Source organism: Callospermophilus lateralis, chromosome 6, assembly GCF_048772815.1.
Source record: "Callospermophilus lateralis isolate mCalLat2 chromosome 6, mCalLat2.hap1, whole genome shotgun sequence".
Lineage (NCBI taxonomy): Eukaryota > Metazoa > Chordata > Mammalia > Rodentia > Sciuridae > Callospermophilus > Callospermophilus lateralis.
In genome coordinates this window covers 97,777,054-97,799,637 of record NC_135310.1, presented here as the reverse complement: position 1 = coordinate 97,799,637, position 22,584 = coordinate 97,777,054, and the positions used below count along the sequence as shown (strand labels likewise).

General features: G+C 34.3%; 1 protein-coding gene across 2 annotated transcripts in view; it reads right to left on the bottom strand.

The window, feature by feature from the left end:
- Positions 1-50: 50 nt before the first annotated feature.
- Positions 51-22,584, bottom strand: part of Khdrbs2 (KH RNA binding domain containing, signal transduction associated 2) — a 544,509-nt gene continuing 521,975 nt past the window's right edge. For both annotated transcript variants that reach the window (XM_076860060.2, XM_076860059.2), the window contains 2 exons: positions 17,802-17,860; positions 51-379 (listed from right to left, as the gene is read on the bottom strand). In XM_076860060.2, coding sequence (XP_076716175.1) covers positions 282-379; positions 17,802-17,860 — 157 coding nt within the window. In that variant the 3' untranslated portion in view covers positions 51-281. The remainder of the gene's footprint in view (positions 380-17,801; positions 17,861-22,584) is intronic.

The window sequence follows — 22,584 nt, the reverse complement described above, 5'->3', positions numbered from 1 at the left end:
CAACAATGAAAAACAACCAAGAGAATATCATCCTACTGAATGGTTTATAAACTATGCTTGCCAATATCTTTTTCAATTTGTTTTGTAAAATAATACTAGTGTCAATGTCACGACAACAGTATAGAGGGAAATACAAGAAATATATGGGAGTAATTATGAGCAGTTATCCCTAGAATAGAAAAACAAACAAAAAAGGACTATTACTTGTCTTGTTGCTGTTTATGTGGAGACCACAGGCTATGAATTGTCTTTTGAGGTGAGGTCACAGGTGAGGAGGACCTTCAATATCTACCATAGGGGTGTTCCCTGTATCCCCCTCTGGCTGACCTTGGCGGTGGTGCCTTTAAGCTGGAGCGGGTTGTGGCCCATTCTTCTGGTGCTATGAACAAGAGAAAGACAGTAACACACACATGATTTCACAGTTAACAACAACAAAAAAAGTAACTTAAGACACAATTAGCAAACCAAGAAAAAGAGATTAAAAAGTCTCAGCACTGAAAGCTAAAGCCACACACACACACACACACACACACACACACACACACACACTTGTATTATTTACTTTTTAAATATTATTTATAATTTTTTTCCACTTGAAATTAAACTTTCCTGGCTTTTCTTAGAGAAGGGAAACTAAAGTCCTTGAATAACTGCACATTTATTACGTGTTAGATTTTAATGCTGCAAAATAGAAAGAGGAGTATCAGTGCAATCCGTTCCTCACTTAATTTTCGAATACGGACTTCAAAAATAAATTGGATACAGTGAAGTAATTTTTTTTTAGGCCTTGATTAACTTGAGAATCTACTAAGAATTTTATACAAACAAAACTCAAAATAATTAATGCCTATCCTCTGTCCCATAAACCACCTAGTTAGGAAACTTTCTAGGACGGAATCTACAGTTTGGTACTTTTCCACTGCTCCCTGGGTGATTCTCAGGTGATCCAGAATTGAGATTGATTGTGCAGACAAAGTGAGAAATGAACAGCATATGCTGCAGAGAAAGTTTTAGGTATCAAAATAAGTAAAGAAAAAAATTATCACATCAAATTTTCCAAGTAAAGAACTCAGAAAGTACAGAGGTATGTGATACATGAAGAAAACACATTTGTCTGTTAAAATGCATTTCTATTATCCTAAATGTTATGGAACATATCCCCAAACCAAGAAAAAAACATGATTTTGTGTATAATAGAATATAGCTATTGTAAGGTCTCTGTTCCTAGATTCTGGCCCTCCTCCAAAGGAGCTTAATATCAAACTCATGGTGACATTTATGTTATTCCAAAAGCTATATTATCTGCATCTTTCAATCAGTTCTGCACAGAGAACAGATTTTATGCACAGATCTTTGGTGGAATGAAGTGGACATAAAGGTAACTAGAAAGATAGAGATATATTGGTACTGATAGTTGATACAAAAAGTGAAAAGAATGGAAATATCAAATGGAAACTTCCAGAAGACCAAGGACAACTGATATAGGACATTTGTCCCTGGAGAGTTCAATTGCTACTAAGAATTTGCTCAAAAAGATTGCTAAAAGGGATGAGAAAAAATTAATTATATTTATAAGCAAAGGGAAATAAATGCAAATGTAGAAAAGTAATGGCAAATCTATCAAGGTTGGAAAAAATTGTGCTTAAGTAGATATATATTAGGTTTCAGAGGATATTCTTTTTCAAGACATTGTTATTACAAATGACAACTAATGATAAATGAATAATTATCTTTTCCACTACTTAAGGTACATACTTAGGTTTATTTCAGTATGTGATAGAATATAAAATAGGAGTGAGAAAATAAATAAGTAGGAGAAATGTTGCCATTGCTCAGGATAATGTTGACCTAGATCAGGGGTTGACCAACTATGGTATCTGAGCCAAACTTGGCCAGATGCCTGATATTATACACAAAATTTTACTGGAATGTAGGCATTTTTATTTATATAATATTATCTGTGGGTGTTTTCATGGTGGAAAGTTAGAGCTGAGTCACTGTGACAGAGATTAGACTGTTTATATAGCTCCAAACATTTATACTATAGGCTTTTAGAGAAAAGGCTTACATACTCCTGCTCTAGTCCATGTAGTATTTTCTGGAGAGAGAATATGGACATAGAACTTTCTGATATGCTCTCTTGAGGACAGGAATTTACTGCCAAGCTGCCTGATTTCTCAACATGGATATTTGGGAAAGAGTTCTATGTGTTACATCATTGGAATTAAATAAAAATGTCTATGGTGTGCTAGATAGGAAAGCAGAATTTGATGGCAAGCTTGCAAGTACTTTCTTAGCCTTCTGTAAAATGAGCGATTGATTACTCCATATCTGTGAGATACTTGAGAATATGCTAATTTTCTTACCTTCCATACTAAAATATACTCCTCACTTATTATAATTTTTTTTAAAACAAAAGGATTGTAACACTCCTTGCTGATTGTTGTAGTGTTAGAGATCTAGGAGTTGTACTGTGTGTGTGTGTGTGTGTGTGTGTGTGTGTGTGTGTATGTGTGTGTGTGTGCATAGGGTGGGGGTAGGGGTGCATTTCAGAGCTGAGATAATAAACATTTCAAGTATTCTCCAGAAATAGAAATCCTGAGCCCTTTCTCAGATTCTCAGAGTTTCTGGTAAATATTCCTGCACAATAACTGAACAGAGCAGAGGACATGAAATGCCTGCCACATCCCATCCCCAGAGATTTTTAGAATTTAAAATGGCTTAAATCTGGGGCTGCCTCAGAGGACCTATGTGTTTAAGAACTCAGTGGCTTGGCTTCACTTGACTTCAATGAAAGCTGTGGGGCAGCTAATTGATGAGCAGAAATTCTTCATTTCGTAACTGTAGGAAGTGTGATTGTTCACTGCTGTATCCATATAGCCTGGAACAAATGTCATGTCTAGTAAGGGCTGTCTGCCATAAAACCCTGCATGAACAAAAGGAGGAATAAGTGAATAAATGTGGGAACTATGGGGCAAAATGAGCTTTCTCCAAGGAAAACCTGAAGAAAACAGCAACAGGCTGAAGTAAGCTGACATTAACTTTAAAAGCAGTATGACTAGATATCTTTTAGATTTGTTATACTCAGATTTCTTACCCAAAACAGTTTTTCAGCTACCAGAAGTATTTTACTACTGAATTCAATGAAATAATCACAACAGAAACCCACTTCAAAAAAGTGCAAAAGCATTACATAGTATTGCACAAAAATGTCCCCTTTTGTAGTTCTCCATTTGTATATAAACCAATACTATTTTTTCCCTACTTGCTCGAGGCTAGGGAAGTGAGATATTCTGTTAACTTATAAAAATTGTAACTAGGAAGACAAAGAAGAAGTTAAAATGTACTCCTAACAGACAAAGGGGAGTTTTAAAATTTCCAAGATTCCTCACAATCAGCAAGAGAAACCAAGGGTTTATTTCACTTAATTCAGATTTTTCTGTTGTTTACATGTTCTCAATAACAGTGGTGAACAAAGATTAGGAAAAGTCTTTACTTCTTTTTGTGCCAAATGTTCTTCATGTATGTCTTTGCGAACATCAGAATGTTTACAGAGAAGCACTCCTTACAATTGCTGCACAGTATAATCCAGTTTCTCTCAGTGAAGCTAGGCTCTCTACACTGGGCTTGGAGAGTGCTGGCTCAATGAATATTTTTTCCAATGTCATTTGCCAATCTGCCTTGATTATCAGCCATGTGTAGGCTCCTGGATTTCTTTCCTGCGGTTATCAGACATGAAAGTTAAACTTCGGAAGCCAAAGGGAGTCTAAGCTACGCAATCATGGAACCATCATCATGGAAAAGACCCAGATATACAGAGACAAATGCTTTTAAGGTCCCTCATAATGAAGGGTCTCTGAAATATAAAGTCATAAAGGCCCAAGAATGGACTTATAATTTATCTGTCTGTCCTCTTGAGATTCTACTATTTAGGAGATGAGTATATTTAAAGTATTTTAGGACTTTCTACAAGTTTTGGATTCCTGGACCATTGTTTCTAGTCCTGTGATGTTGTCTAGGGTATCATTTAAAAATAAAGAATTGCATACTGAAGTAAGATCCTTTAGTAAAATGATAAAGGAAGTAAGATGCTCTCAGTGTCAAGCTCATTGTCATATGAAAAGTGCTAGCCAGACTATGAATGTAAATTGAGAATATAAATTACTCCTCAGAGTAGATGCTAAATAACTATCTGCCCAATTGAGTTTGTTGGAATGGATTAGAGAATTGTGGCTTGGGAAATTGCAAAATTGGGACATGAGGAAACAGAGCTTTAGAGTCTCTTTCAAATTTCCACCATTTCTTGGCTTCCCAATTCATATTTCAAGATACCATGTAGTGTACAAAATATAAAATACCTTCATATTTATTATATAAATAACAAAGTATCATTAAATATTTCTGTCTTTTTTTCTTTTTCTTTGCTGAAGATCTCTTATGTGACAGTCACTATACTATGCCTTGAATAGGAGGATAGTTCAGGAAGTCTTAAAGAGATCACAGGGAAATAAACAGCAAAATTTTGTTAATTACAACACAATTATATTTTCAGAAATGTTGGCGAAAGCACAGAGGAGGGAGCTACTAACTTTCATTATTCAGATGAACTTGGATTGAACTCTTAACATTTAGTCATCTGAAGAAAGGGATTTTCTGAGCAAATAAACAATCTCAGTAAGAACTTAGGTGCCATTTAAACTTTCAAAGAGAATTTACTTTCTTTAAAGGCTTTCCTATATTATTTTGTAATATGTGGCCTTGTTTCTAAACTGGACTCTAAGATCTATGTGAAGAGAGACCTTCTATAGTGGCAGCCTCATAGAAAAGCACCATAAATATTTGTAATCTACATATAAATAAACAACAAAGGAATTATGCAAAATGAGTAAAACAGAACTATTGAGAAAGGCACTATGTGCAGTTAGGTTGTCATGATGCATGTATTTAAAATATATCAATATTTATTTAAAGTTACTCTTTTTTTAAATTAATTAAGACTATTTTTTTTTTAACTCTGTGAGTCAGTTTTACAAAATCCCTAGAGTGCATCTCTATTACATGCTAATAACCATCACTGAGGAACATTTTACTTTGATAAAGGAGTGTAAATTATCCAGGTAACTCTTCTTGTGCATTAAATGTTACTCTAGTGGCTTCAGAACCTTCTGCATCTCAAATACTTTGCCCTCAGCAGAATCAGGCCTATTAAGTGGTATGCATTTCTCCAAGCACTCACATTTCTGCAGTGGGAGCATTCACACTGGGAAAAAAAAATCTCGATGACTTTTAAAGTTGCAAAACTGTGTTCTTTGTTCCAGATACATTAAACATTGAAGTTGTGAGAAAAACAGGAACCATAGAAAAGAGGGGCCAGACCACAATAAAGTTGGCACTCATTTAAATAGCTGGAAAAGTAAATTTTTAATGTTTATCTTTCAGGAAGTACGTTTAAAACATCACCTTCAGAATAAATCAGTTTTAGAGCTCAGTTCAGAAAGGATACCAAGGAGATTATTACCATGAGGCCACAGCTGCCATGTTCATACTTTGCTAGTACTAGATAGCTCTTTCTTTGTGTTTCTGAAATCTGCAAAAGAGCCTCAAGGAAAAAAAAAAAGTATTTAAAACCCACAACAGGGGAGGTCAGCTATACTATTATTTTTAGTACATTGTAAATTTATATGCAAAAACCAGAACTAAAGCAGAAAAGTTAAATTAATCTCTACCTTTACAAACTGCTGGAGTCTGGTTTGTGAATCGTATGAGAGCATTACAGAATTGTTGATTAAAATTCATACTGGCTCTGAGCCACTCAGGTTTTTAGTCTCAGGTATATTTCTGATCTCTTTAAGGAATATCATTATATTTAAAAGCACCTTTCAAATATGTACTTATGGATTGTTTTAAGGCTATTTATTCCCAAAGAAAGTATGTGAGATCTAGATGTTTTGTCGTTATTATAACTCAGTATCATTACACCCTCTAAAGCCCAAGCATAGGGCAAGGTATTTTATGTACATTATTAGTAAAGCCTCCCAATTTTCTACCAGGGTAGGAGTTAATATGACCATTCTTTTCTAAATACAAGGAAATGATAGCTCATAAATTTTGGTTGTAAGCAAGATTCGAATTTTTATCTATAACTGTCTCATTATTTTTCCACCAACCCTTTCATATGAAAGAAGTACCTGACTTCCGGTTTTTCTTTTCTTTTCTTTTTTCTCCCTAGAAAGCAGGATTTAATTTATGTTACTCCCCTTGGATCATATAATAATTAGTGATTTACACAATAATTAATTAGCTAAATGAGTGAGACTGTAGTTTTGATTTTGTCAACAAACCTGTGGGCTGCTGCAGCTGAATTTGTTAAGATGAAAATCCAGGCACACTCACTCAATCTAAAGTGGAAGGCAGGGTTATCTGTTGTGCTCTGAGCATTTGAAAGTATTAATGGAATTTTGGAACCAAATGGCTCAAGCATTTCATCTGCACAATTTGTATTCTCACTATTTATAAGTGCATAGTTTACTGTTTTAAGATGCAGAGGGTAACAGAATAGTACTGAAGGAGAAATATGGGTGACCAGCATCTGTTTCCACAGATGAACATAGTGAATTACATTCCAAGAAGAGTCATTAACTCTCAATTCACCATCAGTTATGCTCCCAGGAAGTTTATTCAGCTTCTGGAAGCATTTACAACTTTTATCACTCTTACAAATATTTAATGGAATATTCTTTGCTAGAAGAAAGTATCACTTGAGACAATGCATTTAGAGAATAACAAAGAGCTAGGCCTTTCTAAGCATTGCTCTCAATTCTAGAATCTTATGGTACATGGAGGGTTCTTGGTAACTAATTATTGAATAAAATATTTAAATATTTTACATCTTCATATTGGGTGCATAAAAGAGGCCACAGGCTTCACTCACATGGATCTCTTTACTTTGAATGGTAGTCTCAGGAGTATGATAGCCAGACCTGCACTTGAATTCTGGTTCTGAAAATCTTTTAATGTACTGATAATATATTTCAATTGTCACACAATTCTGAGCCACTGAAATGTGTATTTAACTTTCCCTAAAATGCTGATAAGTTATCTCAGTCAACTTTTTCCAAAATTAAACTTTTTCCTTCATACTCTTTCCAAGGTTCCTATACCAGTGAATGAAGCTCTGACCTACCACTTAACCCAACAAACTAGAGCATCTTCATGATCCCCTCTCACCTTTGCCCATTCAAAACTGGGTAAAAATCACCCAGTTTTGTTTCTTATTTTTCCTTAAACTTTGTTGCTGCAGTCCGGCTGCAGCAAAATAACCAGGTGTGGAATCCATCTCATCTGTTTCTTTTTATTCTCACTAATCCTTTTCCACCCCTAGTCCTGAGTCTTTCAACAATAGTCAGCTACTTGCTATCTTTAGTTGTGTTTACATGATTTGATGTGTCTCTGTGTAGATTTACATATATATATATATATATATATATATATATATATATTCCCTACATGCATCTTACTCTACTTTTTTCTACCTTTTAGCCAGATGGACTTGGTTACAAGTACACTCATTGGCCTGTTTATGATTTTGTAGCACACTCAGGATCAAGTCCAAGTTCTTTAGCAAGTCCTAGCCTTGTCTGATCCCTGACTTCATTTTACACAGTTGGAGTTGATGACTTGGTAGTGGCTGAAGTATAAGTACTGCACAGCATTCACGGAAGAAATTTCTAAGGGTTTAGAAGCATAAAAAATATTATTAGTAAAGGTAAAATTTTAAAATATTTTTCTCAAAAGTAAGAGCATATAATCTTTGCATGAGAAAGGACTCAGACAGATCCAATTAGGGGAAGAAACTGGGAGAATAAGTCAGTTTAAATTTTAAAGTGCAGGAGACTCAAACTTTAGGTGCCTATTATATTTTGGTAAATGAATGCTTAATATATAAAAATATAAAATATATTTTCTTTTAATAATTAGTACATTTTTATGGATTATCTTTGTTTTCTTCACATTTTTTTTGATTCATGTTATGAATACTTATGATTTCTGGTAGGGGCCCCATAAACCAGGGTACTTTCAAAAATCTTCTCTTGGCTGCTGGGGAACTTGTCCTAAATACCAAAATTTCCCCAGAAGCAGTCAAATCCATTTTAGGGTTTGAAGAAGGGCGTAGGTGAATTCCCTAAGTGATTAGTGAAGGTACATGTTTCCACTTAGCTACCTGGACAATGAAACAAATAATAGCTCCCAACTCCAAATTATAATAAACACTGTGGACTATATTGAAGATACAAATGAGTAAATTCAGGAAGACATTTCATAAATAAGAGTAATTCATAATAAAGTCTTATAACCATTTGAGTATATAATCCCAAAATACATCGGTGACCCAACAAATTGGTATATGGTACTTCTTTATTAATCTTGATTATACTCATTGGAATGTAGATCTATGGATATAGCTGAATTTTGTCACCCAATAATTAAATCCATTTTTAGTTTTAAGGGTAAAAATCTTTGGGCCATTTTTCTCTTTTAACATGTTTTTTTCTTTTTTTTTTTCTATTTTTATTTTTATCCTGGCTTAATTTTCCAAGGTACTCCATGTATATCATTATCTTCCATATAATAACCTGTTTTCAATTTTATCTTCTGTACCTAATTCAGGTGGTTTCATACATTGCTACCTCTGTGTGAATATCAAGAAGGCAAAAACTGCCTCATAAGCTTTGGGCTGCTCTAAAAACTTACAGGTATTTTGTTAATTGGTGACTTCTACAGTCTACTGAGTTCCCACATGAGGCCATTATAATTTGAAATATTAGGAAAATCACTATATTCACCCCCTTGGTTGTGGTGGTGTTTTTAAATTATCTTCTGTTTTAGCCTTCATCATATACATTTTACATATTACTGTATTTTATAACAAGTTGACTCAATCTGTAGCATTTCATTTCTAACATGAATATGAATATGCTACAATGAAACCCATCATTCTAAATAAATAATTTGCACCAATAAAACTTACTGTTACTTATTGGCAATATACTTAAGTGGCTAAACTTTAAACATTTTTCCTTGACTCTGCTGGATGGCTGTAGGACAATATAAACTAGTGATTCTGAATATTATTAAATAAGTATGTGTCTATCTTCTTACTTTGGAGTTAAGAGCTCATCTCAATGGAAAGGAGACAAAGAAGTTCATTGAAGAAGGATTTCCAAAATGGAAGGTAGAGAAAAAACTGGTGAATGATAATTGAAAACAATGTAGAAGCTTGCCTGCCTTGAGTCTACAAAATACTTTCATTACTGTCAAATAAAATCCTGAATCACTCAAAAGCCTGAGGAATTTAGCCAAGGATGTTTTGAAATGTACTAAAGATAAGGGAAATAATAAAAGAGAGAATAAAAATGATGATAAAAAGTAATATGTTATAATTCTCTTCTGGAAGAATGCCAATATTTTCTTCCATTCAGGGAAGAGGGTAGCTTGTGACATAATATAGATAAGGAGACTAATCTGTGGTTGATGATTGTTTCACTCCCACTACATGCCTCATTTCTGTTTGGGATCAGATAGCAACCCAGTGTGTGGTCTCAGGCCAGCATAAAGTATGGCAGTTAGAAAAAAAAGTCCACAAAGTGTTAATCCAGCTGCATGACTTGCCCTGACTGCTTGTGCTTTTGCTCCAGAGTGCCTTTGCTTGCATCTCCAGGTTGACAAGGAGCGCTCACCCCTTGTATTGTTTAGCTACTTTTTGTTCCTGGTTACCGAGTGGCAACCTCTAAACCATAAAATTTCCTAGAGAATTAAAGTGACTTTGTTATTTGTGGCAAATCCCTGGGACCACATTTGAGAGTTTATGCTTGACAAGATGACTCAATATGGGGGCTGGTCCTGCCAATAAGACCATCATGAGATTGGGCAGTGTAGTACTGGTCCATGTGCTATCAGCCTGACTGAAGAGGGGAAGAGGCTAGGTGTTGAGAAACTTCAGTCAAGCGCATCCACATAGTAAAACCTTAATGGAACCCCGAATGCTGAGGCATCTGTGAGCTTCCCTGGTGGGTTATACTTGGCTTATTGTTTATTACACACTAATGTGTGCCAGGAGAATGCAGACTAGATGATGAAGGTTAAGTTTGGGACTCCTCCCCACCAGACTTTGCTCTTGCCCTATTCTTCTTTGTCTGGTTCTGATTTGTACCTTTTCAGCACTTAAGAAAAAAAAAAAAAAGAGGAAGAGGAGAAGAAAAAGAAAAAGAAAAAACTGTAATAATAAGAGAAATTTTATTTAACTGTGGAGTATGGCCTAACTATGGGCATCCCTCAGTTTCTTCATTTGCTTTCTCAAATCTCCTCAGGAACTGGAATCTTACACCTTTATCTATGTACCATCGCTAACAGAAATTCTAGATGCCAAAAACCCAGTGCAATATCTATCTACTGGCTGAAGCTGCACTCACCTGAGCAGGAAATGACTTCTGAGTTCTTCCTGCAATCGATGAGTTCAGAGAGACTGACCTAACTATTCTACTGATTGTTGTTGTTTTTCTGACAGATTATTGTTAGCAACCAAGATAAAAGTTTAGCAAGGTCCCAGTATGGAGAAGTCATTTGTTCAAAACAAAGAGACAATGGTTACAAGTCATCACTAATACAAGACCTTTCCAAGATGTATAATGTTTCAACAATCCATATTTATGTATGTGTGTGTATGAGTGTGCTTGTGTGTGTGCATATACAACCAATTCTCAATGAGTCATGCTTCCAGAAATTATATAATATTTAATAAATAAGATATAGCACATTTACTTTATAATAATGTATTTTAGTGTTTTTTCCTTCAATCCATGCTTTCTTTTAATCAATACAAAAATCTTCTCAAATGCTGGAAATATCATAAAGACCCCCTAAGATGGCATATTCCCTGGGTTATATATTTGCTTAGCTGGTATACTTCCACAGGTACAAGAAAAATTTTTTTCCCAGCTTTATATTTTGCATTTTAAAAACAATGATGTTTCTTTATTCTAGATATAAATCTATATTATATTGAAAATGTTTTATTGTACGTTACCTGTTCAACCTAAGATTCTGACAATAAGTCAGTAACTTTCTTTTCCTCCTTAGCTAAAATGATTGTACCATTAACTCAGCAGAAAGAAAGTTATAAAATAACTTTCCTGTGGCTTGTTTTATTGTCTCAACAAGAGAGCTGTTAGATGCATGTGGACTATAATTTTTTTGTGGAGTCTATCTGTTGAGTAAATTTTAGAGAAAGTCAAGTTTGAAATTTAACTGTTCAATGCACAATTGTTCAAAAAGAAGTAAATTATATTTTCCCATTACTTAAACTTACAGCTTTTTAAAAGTAGATTTAAAATGCAGGTTCTATAATACAATGTTTGCTTACAAAATACTGTGTTATAAAAGTGGCCTGCGCATAAATTGCATGTTACCTTCAAGCATGCAAATGCCTAGCACAGATTTTCATCTTTTTCAGTTAGTCACAATAAGGAGCTAATGACAGGGGAACTGGATTTCAAGAATAATTTGACCTTATAATCATGAAAGAAAATATAAACATAATTATTCAAAGGTAGATATTATATATTAAGATCATAGGCTGCTTTTTACCCACCACCATATATGATACCCCAAACTTTTGCTCATCTTTAGCTTACAAGAGAACCATCCAGGAAGCTTTTAAATGATCCTGAAGGCCAGTTCTCATCTCCAAAGATAGTGACACAGCTGGATGGAAGTGAAAACTCGATGTTATTATTTTTTCTAAGCCCAGCAGGTGATTTTAAAATGGGTAATCAAGGTAATAATCTCTCAAATATGTAGAAGCAGGTTCCAGTTTGGCCTAAAACTGTTGATTTAGGAGTACATGATTCAAAACAAAATTGAAATTGCAAATGCAACCAATCTAAAATTAGCAATACAAGCTGCAAAGTAGTGACACAGTCCTTTTTGATAATCAGCATTTTATTATCAAGACTAATTGGATTAGATGTCCACCTAATTGCAACCTCCAAAATAGTACAGAGAAAAATTAGTTAATTTTTAAATTAATTTTACAACTTTGTTTCACACAATTTTACCAGACTCTTTTACTTTCAATTAAAAAGAAAGTTTAAAAATCTACGTTATAATTAAATGACTCAAAGTGATATTTTTCTCAGTGACCTATCATGTAACAACATTAATATTAATAAATTCTAGGAAAAATAAATTGTTTGCATATATTATTTTTAATGAGTGTTAAATTCTTGGCAATATGAAGAAAACCCGACTCCATTTGCAAAATCAATTTTCTCAAATGTACGTTTCTATTTACTATTAAAAATAGAAAGCCTTTGTTCTTGAATCACATGAACTCCAGTTGGCTCCATTTTCATTGGTGTTTTCACAGATTAATCAATGCAGGCCTTATTTTCACACTGGGATAATAATCATTCTAGCTCCTCAACACAAAATGAGTATGTTCGTGTTCTGCAATCGACTTGAAGTGAGGCACTCAAATGCCCGAGAATACGGCACAAAATTTATTTTGCTTTCATTCATTTGAAGACAGTGTATTAATATTATCCTCCTTGCTTCCACACAGCTGTCATCTAAAATGCCACTGAAGAATGGATGCATAATTAGCTCTTCAGTTCATACATTAAATACATTTTAATAAACAGCTCTTTTCTTTGAGAAGATAATATTGCTGTCCATTCTTAGCTGTCACTTTCAGAATTTAGAGGGTATTTCTTATGTGAAGCAGTGCTTAGCCAAGCTAATGTATGCACTGTGTTTAAAATGCATTCTTATTGAATTATGAGCTATTCAGATTTATCTAAAACAATTTTCGTAACTCTGATAAGTTAGAAAATATTTTAAAATGCAGAAATTGACTTTGAATTCCTATAAGTCAAATATTTACATTTAAAAAATAAATTTAAGTGATCAGAAATATAATATTTGAATTTTAATTTAATAAAAATGTATTTAATATTAATTATCTGTTTAATATATATTAACACATTACATATCAAATAATATTCACAATAGTTATTTTTTTAATATTTACTTATATTAAATATTTTAATTTTACTCCAATTGTTGCATAAAAGTTTAACATTTAATATTATTTGCAGATATCTTAATTTGTGACAAAGCCCAAGAGGATATGTGATTTTCTTGAAATCGCATATTTGTTACTTAGACAATGAAACATAGGCCCCAAAGAGACAAATACAATTTCAATGTTTCAATTCACAAAATACAATGTAGTAAGGCTCAAGCCTGGGAAGGCGTGTACCCCTGTAGACCCAGCTACTTGGGAGGCTGAGGCAAGGGGATCAATTAACTCACAAGTCTGAGATCAGAACTGCCAACATAGGGAGACCCTGTCTCAACAAACAATAAATTTGCAATGTATTAAGATTCGAAATGAAGTGTCATCTTGAAGGACTGTGACTTTATTTCAAACCATTTCTGAAGGCAGTCTAAAGGAGAGATTCTGCTTGTAAATCTGTTGACTGCAAGACCCTGCTATTCTTCCTGGAGTGTTCCTGCTCCCTCTTCCAGGGCTTCCTGTTCTTTCTACAGATTTGAGCAGGAGAAGAAGGAACCCAAACTGACTGACTTGAATCTTCCCACATAACTGTTCAAGTGTGGGCAGTTGCATAAGTAAAGATACTCCATTGGAATTTAATATTTATACCTATGATACAATCAATGATCAGGGAGAAGTTACTAATTCAGAATGAAAGTAAAAAAAGAAGTGAAGATACAAGATTTTCATCTTGAAATAAACAATGATGTAAAAGATTGTGTATGGTTCATTAAATAAAAGATAAATGGATACAAGTTAAAATAGAAGATATGCCACAATTACAGAAAAAACTATAAAAATCTATATTTAGCTTTAGTGGGTCCTCAAATCACTGCTCCACATATTTGTTTAAATCTTACCATCTGCCCATTTGGATATCATAGGATGAGCAACCTACTACCAACTACTTAATATCTAATTACCACTACACAGCATCCAACACCAAAACCCTAATGTTCAGAATGCATATAAATTGGGCTTCAAATTTTTGATGCTGATCACTGACTATTTCTCAAGTCATTTAACTTGGTCCTTGCTCTGTGTATATCAGATGTGAGAACATGAGAATTCTCAGAATTTAAATATCATGATCATATAGTTTGACACAAAAGTACTTAATTTTTGGTTATGCAAAAATGAGCATGTCACCTCTCAAACAACATATTAATAGTTAATTCTATATTACATGATTCAGAAGTAGAAATAAATATTCTATATTCTATGATAAGAAAATCTTCAAAAATTTAACAAAACAGTCTACATTGTATTATCTTTTTTAAATAAAATATTTATATTGATAGAGTAAGACTATTGGAAAAATATATAACAAAAAGTACAGAACTGATAAATACAGGAGTACAATTCAAGATGATTGAAATTTTCTTCTTTGTGTTTACTTGCATTTTATATATCATATGTGCATATTTTTAGAGTAAGAAAAAAAAAGTCTTATTTTAGCTTATTGAGACCTACATATCTGTTTAGATTTCTAAACACCTGTGGTAAAAATGAATTCAGAAGCAATTGCTAAAAATAAAACAAAAACACACTCAGATGCTTTTGTTCAGAGTGTTAAACCCCTGTTATGAAGTATGTACTCAGATGGGCCACAAAGAGCCAGGAGGATCACAGGGAAATGGGTTGGGCTTTGGGTTGCTGGCACACATACATACATACCATTCCTTTCTATGAGAGCTGCACCATGATAAAGGTAGCAATTTGTTGTTTAGATTTCTTTGGCTCAGCCCCTGGAAAATCATCCTTCAACCTCAACAATATAAGCCATTAAATTGTCTTGAATGATCATCCTTCTGACATGAAAATTAAGAAACACTTTCCAGATATTTTCCAAAAATACCAACATTTTGAACAGAGAAAAACATCTTGAATATGAATTATATGCTTGACCTTAGGCTTACTCAATAACAGCAAAACATGGTAAATTCTCCCTATTGCCTTATATAGTATAAATATTTCAAAATGTAAATGAGAAACAAAAATTTCATCTTTTATCATGAATTACTAGATATCATTAAATTCATCCCTACCATTGACTTCAGTGCATTAATTATGAAAGGAAAGCTCATGAGAGTAATTTTCCTCAAACTGATATAACAAATATAAAGAATAATGACTATAATTTGAAAAATAAAATTCCATTTTTGAAAAGTTACTTTTACATAATAATGTATCTTATTAGATAGATTGCAAGGTTCAAGAGAGCGTTTGCTATATGTCTAGAACTGAGAACAATGTTTTGCACGTTATCCATTAAATAACAATTTGTAAAATGAATAATATTCTCTAACCTTGAAGAGAACTATACAAGTTTAGAATTCTTGTTTTCTTAACTCTAGATTCTAAACTCACATGTTTAATTTAGAACCTGGTGCAATTTATATGTGACCATATGTTTTTCAATATCAAGAAGGGGCAGTGTCTAATTGTACACCATCATATTCCTGAGCCTTATGTATGCACAAAAAGGTCAATGAATTAGAGAAAGGCCCAGATTGTGACTTATCCATCAACTATCCTCAGTAACTAAATGAATAAGCAAGCAGCCTGATTGTTTCATGATAAAATACACTTGGAACAATAGGAGGATAGTTAATGCTGTGTGAAATTCAGAGAACCCTGGGACGATAGGCAATCTTGCACCTCAGCCTGGCTGGTTACTAGTGTAGCTTTGGATAAGGTCTGAGTTTTGGATGTTAGTGTTTTTATTAAGCACCATCTGATGCCTTTGACTCCTTCCTTCCAAAGAGTGAAAAATATATAAAGAACAAAATTAAAGTTATACTTTCTATGGCAGCTCACCAACTAGGCCAGACTTGTTCAAACTTGTCCATCACTTATTTTTGTGTGTGAAATGGCTTGTGAAAATATGCTTAATATGTTTTAGAGAATAGTGCTATGTCCAACAGCAGCAAAAGATAAGGTCAGTTTGATTGGTGTTAGAGAAGCTTGGGAGAATAGGCCGGGTACTCATTTTAGATTCTCCCTCTCTTTGGAAAATAATATAGAACACCTCCCTCCCCATAGAGTAGAGAAACAGCAGCTGACAGGATTTAGAGCTATATCACTAAGTTGAACATTTGTTTTAAAAAAACTTAGATTTAAAGCACCATTTCCTCACAATCCACTGAACTGGTTTTGGACAAAAACAAATGAAACAAAACCCAACAAAACAAAACTAAAAAGCAATCAGACACTTTGAACTCAGCATCTTGCTTTGTCACTTCATTGTTTAATTAAGGCAAGTTACTTAAAACTGTGAGCCTTAGTTCTTCATCGAAAAAAAATGAAGATTATAACAGGAGGATGTTCCCTACAGGATTAAAACAGAGGATTAGATTATCTAAACATAACTAGACTTTCTTTCTATGGGGTGGGGGTGGGATGTTAGGGGCAATACTAGGGTTTGAACCCAGGGCCTAGGAAGGCTAGGCAAGTGCTCTACCACTGAACTATTCCCTACCCCTCTGTAATTTCTAATCCTCATTATAAATTGCTAAATTTAGAGCTGTAATGTTCTCCATATGTTTTAGCAGTCATGAACAGCATACTAGCCATTGATAGGAATATAAAAACAGAAGTTGAGCCTCACAGCTATATTCTCACATTGACTTCACCTTGTCTTTTAGTTTCCTCATAAAAATGAGATAATATTATGACAACTTATTATAAATAAGTAAATGCAGGGGATGGACAGCTTGTGACTGGTGATGGTGGTGGTGATGGTTAATTTTTTCTCTTATTTCTGGGTTTGGCCTGATCTAAGTCAGCTTATGACCCTAGTTCTCAGGAGGACATACTTCCTCCTTCCTCCAAAAGGCTGCACCTTCCTTTCTCCATCCTGATGCAGCACTACACCTTCACCACTGAGCCCCGAACACAGAGGCAACATTTATCATGTTCTTTATTGCTCCCCATAAAGAGGAACAGATTGCCCTTGGCATAATTTTTATAAAAATCCAAGACTGTAAACATTTAAATGAGTGTCATTTTTCAAGGTGGTCAACTGCTAACATGGTATGCATTTTAAAAAACCAGATACTAACTCTCAAAAATGATCCACTGTATTGATACACCAAAGGCACTCAATAAACCTTTACTGAATAGGATTATGATTAATTTCAAGTGACATTTTTAATTAAAGAATTCATTTTTGAAATTAATTAATTTTATAGACCAACATGCTTATTGATTATTGATTCTTATAAGCCAAGGATTGGCACTTTCAAAAGCTATGCATGCTAGAAAAGTAATTTAAAAGTTATTTTATAGTCACAATTCTGCCCTTAAAAGTCTTAAATATTTAAATGTACTCTACTCTGATGATCTTTGTGACAGTAAAAAAAAAAAAAAACACATACAATTGTTGCCAAATCAGTGAATCAGACAATAGCACATGGAAACACATAAGACACAATTCTGAAGGCTCACTGTGGCTGTTGAAAGTGATCTATGATTGTGATTAATTGCTTTTGAAATTTTGATCAAAATTGATCTGTCCAATTTTCTGGCCCTGGCTCTGTAAGTCAAGTCTCACCCTGGAATTACATAAATCAATTTAGCCTGGACTTCTGTGAAAACGGGGGGGAGAAAGATATAAGTAATTTCTGAGTTGTCAGTGACTGATGGATGTTCGGATTTCACAGTTTTAGTAAAGAAAAGGTCTTACCGTAGCTGTCATAGGCATCCTCACTTACTCCATGACCGTAGTCATAGTATTCAGGCACACTGCAACAGATTTAGACAGCAATCAATGTTACTGTAATAAGGAGGAATCAACCCAGAAACTCCTATGGAATTTGAAGTAAAAAAAATAAAAGTGTGCTAAGGTAACACCCTTGGAACCTCTAGGCATAAAACACAATCCTAGAGAAACATTCAGTATGAAAAAATACACTTTATTGATAAGAAGTGCTATGATTTTTTCATGCTGCTTCAGTACTTCTTTACCTCTATCATCCAATTTGATAAATCAAATTTCCCCTAAAACACAAGTATAATGCTTCAAAATTTGTCAAGAGGAAAGTTATGAAAGGTCTATTTTCAAGAAAAAGTGCTATATAAGTTGACAGTGTTGTCAATTGTTTATGGCTTTTGATGCTGTTACCTTAAGAAATATGCATCTTCATTTCCAAACAAGGAAACTGTATTTATACTCCCCTCCAACCCTTCCACAGCAGTCAAGCAGTGCCCCCAAATATAAACTATTCTTTTCAATCAGTATTTTGCTAGATACTTCTGCATTTAAGTAATTCTCAAAAAATGTGTTGTTCCCTCTATTTCACACTTGAAGTATACTTAATGCCCCTGCTCTATGATTTTCCTCACTTCATACTACAGCATCAGTTTTCTCCTTTGAAGGCCTCATTCCTAATAGTATTCAAACATCTTACCAATTTTCCATCCTTAAAAACCCTCCCTCATCCACATATCTCTGTCTTGTGTTTAGTCCTTTCTGAGTAGCCCTTCATAGAAGTTTTCTTAAAAATATATAATTATTCATTCTTTTTACTGACTCCCCCTCCAAATGTTTTTAAGCATTTTTATTGATGCATTATAATTATATATAATGGTATTCATTATGATACATTCATACATGCACATTGCATAAATTGGTGTACTTCATTCCCTAGAACCTTCCTTTTCCCTCCCTATCTCCCACTCTTGATCTCCTTCCTCTACTCTACTGGTCTCTTCTATTTTCATGAAGTTCCTTGTGTTTCCTTTTTTCTCTCTAGTTTCCACATATAGGAGTATTCAACCCTTGACTTTTTGAATCTGGCACATCTCACTTAGCAGGATGTTTTCCAGTTCTATCCATTTTCCTACAAATGACACTATTTCATTTTTCTTTAGGGATTGCGTCAAAACCTCATTTTGTATATACACCACATTTTCTTCATCCAATCATCTGTTAATGAATTGCTAAGTTGGTTCCATAAAATGGCTGTTGTGAATTACGCTGCTATAAACCCCTCCTTGTGCTTTTCAATACACCCAATCAGGCCACTGCTTCACTAAAACAGCTCTTGTCAAGATGGTGATCTTTTCAAATCCAATGATCAAGACTCCATCCTCCTTTTATTTTAACATCATTTTAGACCATCGATATGTCCTTCTCCTTCAAACACTTTATTTGCTTTCAGATCTCTCTTATGGGTCTCTGAACTCACATCATTTCCTTATTCTTCTCTACTAGTGGTACCTCCTCATTTTCTCAGCCACTTAATCCTGGAGAAGACTTGGGCTAAGTTATTAGGAAATTTATCTCCTCTATTCATATGACATCCATAGGCAATCTCTTCTGGTTCTATGGCTTTAATATCCTCTCTACTCTGAGGACTTCCAAATTATATCTACAGCCTTCCACCCATAGTACTTCCCCTTACTCTCACGTGTACAACTTACCTAGTGTACTTTGGATGTAAAACTGAACATATCCAATACACAAAAGAAATGATTTTCTTTCCAATTCATATCTGTTTTGCCTTTTCATTTTTGTCAGTGGCCACATCTTAATGAGTGCTACCTAAGCCCCAAATCATGGAGTCCTTCCCTGGCTCCTCTATTTTCTCTTACAACTAATGTTCAATTCAAATGGCAAATTCTCTCGCTTCTGCTTGCAAAATATATTCAGAATCTGAACATGTCTAAACATTTTCATACCTATGGCTGTGGTTGAAATTATCACCATCTCTCACCTAAATGAACATGAGAGCCTAGCTGGTCTCTGTGCCTTGCTTGCTCTGTTTCCATAAAAATGACAGAGCAGTCAAAGTCAATTTTATAGATGTAAGTTAGATCATCCGAGTTCTTATGGCTCCCCACAGTCCTTAAGAAAAAAGTTAAGATTCTTACTTTGCCTACATGATTTCCTCCCCTTGTATTTTCAGATCTCACTAACATATCTCCTTTGCTTAGGGTACACTGGGCTGTAAGATGTCCCTTGAACTTGGCAAACACATTATTGTGTCAGGGTGTTTCATCTGCTGTTCCCACTTTCTGAAAAAATGACTTCCTTGAATGTACAATTGTCCCCTCATTTTTTTTCTGAGATTACTCAAATGCCACTATCAGAGGATTCCTGATAGGTCCATTTAAACTAGCACTCAGTCAGGCATCCCTTGCTTCTCCATCTTAGCATTAATCATTCACCACCATACATATTACAAAAACAAACACATAAACACACATTTGTTTATGTACTGGCTGTTGCCCTTTTGTAGAATGTAAGCTCCTTGGATATGGAACTCATTTTATAACTCTTTTATCATTGTTCTAGGCTGACTTCTACAATATTGTTTAGCACATATTATATTTTTCTCTCAAGAAATTCCTTGGTTTAAAGTTAGACATTACTTATATCCTCTGTCCATATTTTAGTTTATAAAATTTATAAATTACTTCAAGATGATTAATTCTTTCTTTTCTTTTCTTTTTCTTTCTTTCTTTCTTTTTTTGTCCTTATTGTTGTTGCAATACTGGTTTATCCAAACTCAGAACCTCACACAGGCTGGGCAAGCTCTCTATCACTGAGCTCCACCTCCTATCCCCTAATTCCTTTTAAGTATAAAAATGTGTGACAAGAAAATGACTTGGTTCCAAATAACCAACTGTATAAGATCTGAAAATGGGAGAGAGATACCAAAGGGGTAGGTTGGAGAAAAACAAAGAAGGGCCCCAAATTATAAGTTCTCCAAATGTGGCTGTTATTATCCTTGAAGGCAATACCATCAGCTTCAATATATTAAGAATTTGTGAACCTGTGACTTAATTGATAGTAAGGGCACAGAAGCAAAATAAATAAATAAATAAATAAAAGTCTCTATCAGAAATAAAGAGTTAGCTTCTTCAACCTCAATTTTAGCACGAAGAAGCTAAAAAAAGGTTATGTAGCTCAGCCCTTATTGCTCAGAATATTTATACATAAACTAGGAGAAATGTACAGCAATATATCTTCTCCGCATTCTGCTTGATATGGTAGAAGGTTAATGGCTTTGACTGGTGTTTATATTTTCTTTATATGCTTATATTTTCTTTTACATACTTTTCTTAATAGATGTTATATAATCTAATTTAGAATCCTCATATAGATGTAGTAAATCCCTGAGTTGTTCCATTAATTCCCTGGGAGGTCAGGAAGTAGCAGTAGTGAGAAAATGTTGTAGAAAGCAGAACTTTCATTGATGGGGGAAAAACACTGGCATGAGTAGCAGCTTCCTCCTGCCTCTGTCACAATCTATAATTTTTCTGGGAGTTAGCCTCTGATTATGTGTCCCAGAGTGTGCTCCATGAAGATTAGTAGCACCCAACACTACCCAGTGGCCTTAGGCTGTTTCTCGCTGGATTATAATTTTAACTTTAGTTTTTAACTTTAGTTGATGAAGACAAGGGAGAGAGATTGAGAAAGACCATGATGAAAAAGCTGCAGTTCAGTTATTATCAATGACACATACACACCAAGAAGAAATTTAACTTTCAGAACTCCAGAAAGGGAAAATGGAACATATATTTGTAAAATAATGGATAATGTAAAATAATGGGAAAATGATGGAAAATAATCATAATGGACTCTATAGATTCCACATTTTTGCTTATTCATTATCACTACTCATTTCTTCCATAGGAATTTTTTTACCTGGACAAATGGCTGTGCACATAGTGAATGCACTCCCTAGCCACTCTTTCAGGTAGACATGCTCTTTTAACTAGGTTAGGAAACCAAGGGATGTGCACAGAGGCAAGTAAGTGCGGCAACCAAGGACATTTCCACTTTGAGAGCAATGCCTTCAGACTCACAGACTGCCACAAGGGGGAACCTTGCTTCTAAGTGATCACAAGGAGTGAAATGACTCTATACTACTGCTTATGTCAGAGACAGAAATAATTAAGAAAAATGAACATTTAAAAATGTTGTTTGATAAACTGAATATTTAATCTCTCTGTCACAATTTAGTTGAACATAGTATCAGTTCAGGATGTGGCAGTATGGAACTGCTGTTATTTAGTATTAACTTGGAAGAAAGGTGGAGAATGTAAAGAAAAAAAAATAGAGTAGGATAGAAAGGTGATATCACTTGTTATTTCACTGTCGGTGACAACTTGAAGAGAGAGCTGCAGGTCTGCATATCCTTTTTCTGCTAGGGAAAAATGTTGGAGAAAACCCAGTGTTTAGTGATCCTGGTTGATTTTAGAAAACCTCCTGTTTTGTTTTGCAAGAAGAAATGAAAGGGACTATAGCTTAGCTAAGAAAGGCTATCTCTGCATGATTAGTATTAGTTCTTACTTTAAACTGATTCAATGTACAGAGGTTTGGGATGTAATAGGATTTAAAAAGTCAGCTATTTTGTATTCCAGGATCTTGACATGACAAATGTTGCTTAAAGATGTCTTCATATCCAGCCTGTTGGCACATACCAGTATTCCCAGCTACTCAGGAGGCGGAGACAGGA